This window comes from Fulmarus glacialis, unplaced genomic scaffold, assembly GCF_000690835.1.
Source record: "Fulmarus glacialis isolate BGI_N327 unplaced genomic scaffold, ASM69083v1 scaffold14336, whole genome shotgun sequence".
In the NCBI taxonomy this organism is placed as follows: domain Eukaryota; kingdom Metazoa; phylum Chordata; class Aves; order Procellariiformes; family Procellariidae; genus Fulmarus; species Fulmarus glacialis.
Window position 1 is genome coordinate 61,895 of NW_009220151.1, and position 2,263 is coordinate 64,157.

The 2,263-nt window shown below is 47.3% G+C and overlaps 1 protein-coding gene across 2 annotated transcripts in view; it reads right to left on the minus strand.

Moving 5' to 3' along the window:
• Nucleotides 1-277: 277 nt before the first annotated feature.
• Nucleotides 278-2,263, minus strand: part of XDH (xanthine dehydrogenase) — a 51,666-nt gene continuing 49,680 nt past the window's right edge. For both annotated transcript variants that reach the window (XM_009580666.1, XM_009580667.1), the window contains 2 exons: nucleotides 1,592-1,759; nucleotides 278-613 (listed from right to left, as the gene is read on the minus strand). In XM_009580666.1, coding sequence (XP_009578961.1) covers nucleotides 563-613; nucleotides 1,592-1,759 — 219 coding nt within the window. In that variant the 3' untranslated portion in view covers nucleotides 278-562. The remainder of the gene's footprint in view (nucleotides 614-1,591; nucleotides 1,760-2,263) is intronic.

Here is a 2,263-nt window from a genome sequence, read left to right on the forward strand (position 1 = left end):
TTGTTACATAGGTAAGATCATCTTCGTTAGCTAACATCAAAACTCCTCCTCATCTTCCTCTAGCGTATAGCTGGCTTTGTGTGCAGAGGGGACACAACAGGGTCCAGCCCTCAGTGCCCCCCATGCCTTACCCATCTCAGCTAGAGGACTGTCTGGGTTCAATGCATTTAAGTTCTTCCTGGCATAGCATCAGAAGGTGATCCATCTTTTCCCCATAGTAGAAAAAAAAGAAACAACCACTCTGCCATTTCACACTGGCTGGTAAATAAGCATGTCTCCCATCCTTGCAGCAATTTTAAATGAAAGATTTTTCAATTACACCTGGATAACATCACCTTCCATTTACTCTTCATTTAATTTTACATCACAGCTATAATCTGGCAGCAATTCCCTCTCCTAGAGAAAACAATGATTGGACAATTAAATTTGAAAGCTCCATGAATCAGTGGATGAGCCACATGAACACAGATTTTTTTTTTTTCCCATTATAGTCCTACTGCCTTCTGGTACCTCTGGTGTAAGCTCAGTTTCATGAGAAGAGTTTGCTCCTCAAACTTCCCCTTTACACACGCACAGACCATGGCTTAAAGGTCCCTGGCTCAGCAGAAGGGCACTGTAAAGAGAAAAAAAATTGAAGTTAGCAACAAATAAGGGTCCTGGCCTGGGTTCGGCATGCCCCACCATGTTCCCTTTGAGGTGGGTGACTTTGTACCATTGAAGATCTGAGCTCATATCCTAGTTTTTCAAAACAGAGAGATGTCTGTGTCATGGCACTTGTGTTGGAAGCTGTGCCTGGCTCCAGCTGAAGGCCTGACAGTCAACAGTTTGTGCAAATTCTCAAAACCATTTCCGAGTCCTTCTCCCCAGACAGTGATGCAGGTGTTAGGTGAGAAGGACTAAGATATCCAGGTTAACCTGGATGTTAACCAAGTGGGGTTCAAGCTGACGAAAGCCTGGAGGATGCCCACATGGACAGACAGCTGTGTTTTCTGAGTCACACAGGAATCAGCAGGACTCTGTGCAGGGACCCACTCCTACACAGCCCTGTCAGAGGAAGAGCCCATGAAGAGACAGTGACAGAGTTAACTCCAGCACTCCTTCCGATCAAGCCCACAGCCTCTAGGGAGACTCCTGTGGTCATAACATTCAGGAGAAGTCTGCATTTTCAGTAATACTTTCCTCTCCCTCCCTCCCTGAGGGACACCACTAAATCACAGAGTGGACCTGCAAGATATGCTAGTGGTGGTAATCCCCTAAGAGATGATAGTCAGGAGCATCAGGACAACAAGTCAGTGCCTTTGCTCTACAGACAGCACTTGGAGGATGGAGGGATGAACTGCAACTTCATTGATACTGTATGGCAGCACCTCCTGCAATGGGAGCCCTAGCAATGCTGGTTTGTGGATTTGTTTCTCACTTGGTGGCATGTTAAATGAAGGATAACACCCAAGAAATAAAAAACATCTGCTTAAGCAGGGCCACAACCTCGCCATCCTGCCCTAATTCCAGACCTGGGCCACTGTGACCAGCACACACACTCCACGTGGGGTAGGCTGGCTAGGGAGCAGACTGTGAAACCAGAAGCTGTTACCATTTTGGTGAAGACGTCCACACAAGCGTTGCGGATCCTCTCTGGGGTGGCAGGGCTGTCCAGCCTGAACGGTTCAGTCAGGCCAGAGTCCCTCCTTGCTGAGTAGATGGCATCTTCAATGGCATAAAACACTGAAGCAGACAGGAACAGAGGCGGCTCTCCCACAGCCTAGGCAGAGCACAAGCAAGAGTGAGGCTGCAGCCCAAAACAGTCCTGTCCCTGGAAAGACTAATGAGACTAACAGAAAGATGAGCAAGCCCTATGTGACAATCAGGAATTGTTCGCATTCCTCAAAGTAACTTTTCAGTCTCCCAGATGTGATCAGAAAGGAAAGGCCAAGCCCCTTGCCTTCCAGATGTGAACCTCAGTCTACCAGATGTGATCAGTGAGGAAACATGAAGCTAAACCAGCCTCCAGTTTGCCAGGTGTGATCAGTGAGGAAAGACTGAGCTAAAAAAAAACCCAGTCCATTTAAAAAAAAGAGACAGTAGGAAAACACAAGCTTTCTGACACAGCAAGGCTGTTATGAAAGGAAAAGGGACTAATCCATTCCCACAACCTTTTGGATAGTGCTAAAACTGCAGCAAAGGGAATTCAGACAAGGCAGTGGTGCGTTGTCCGGGCAGATTGCATGACGCTCCACCACTGGACATCTTTGCAAACCAGCAGGAA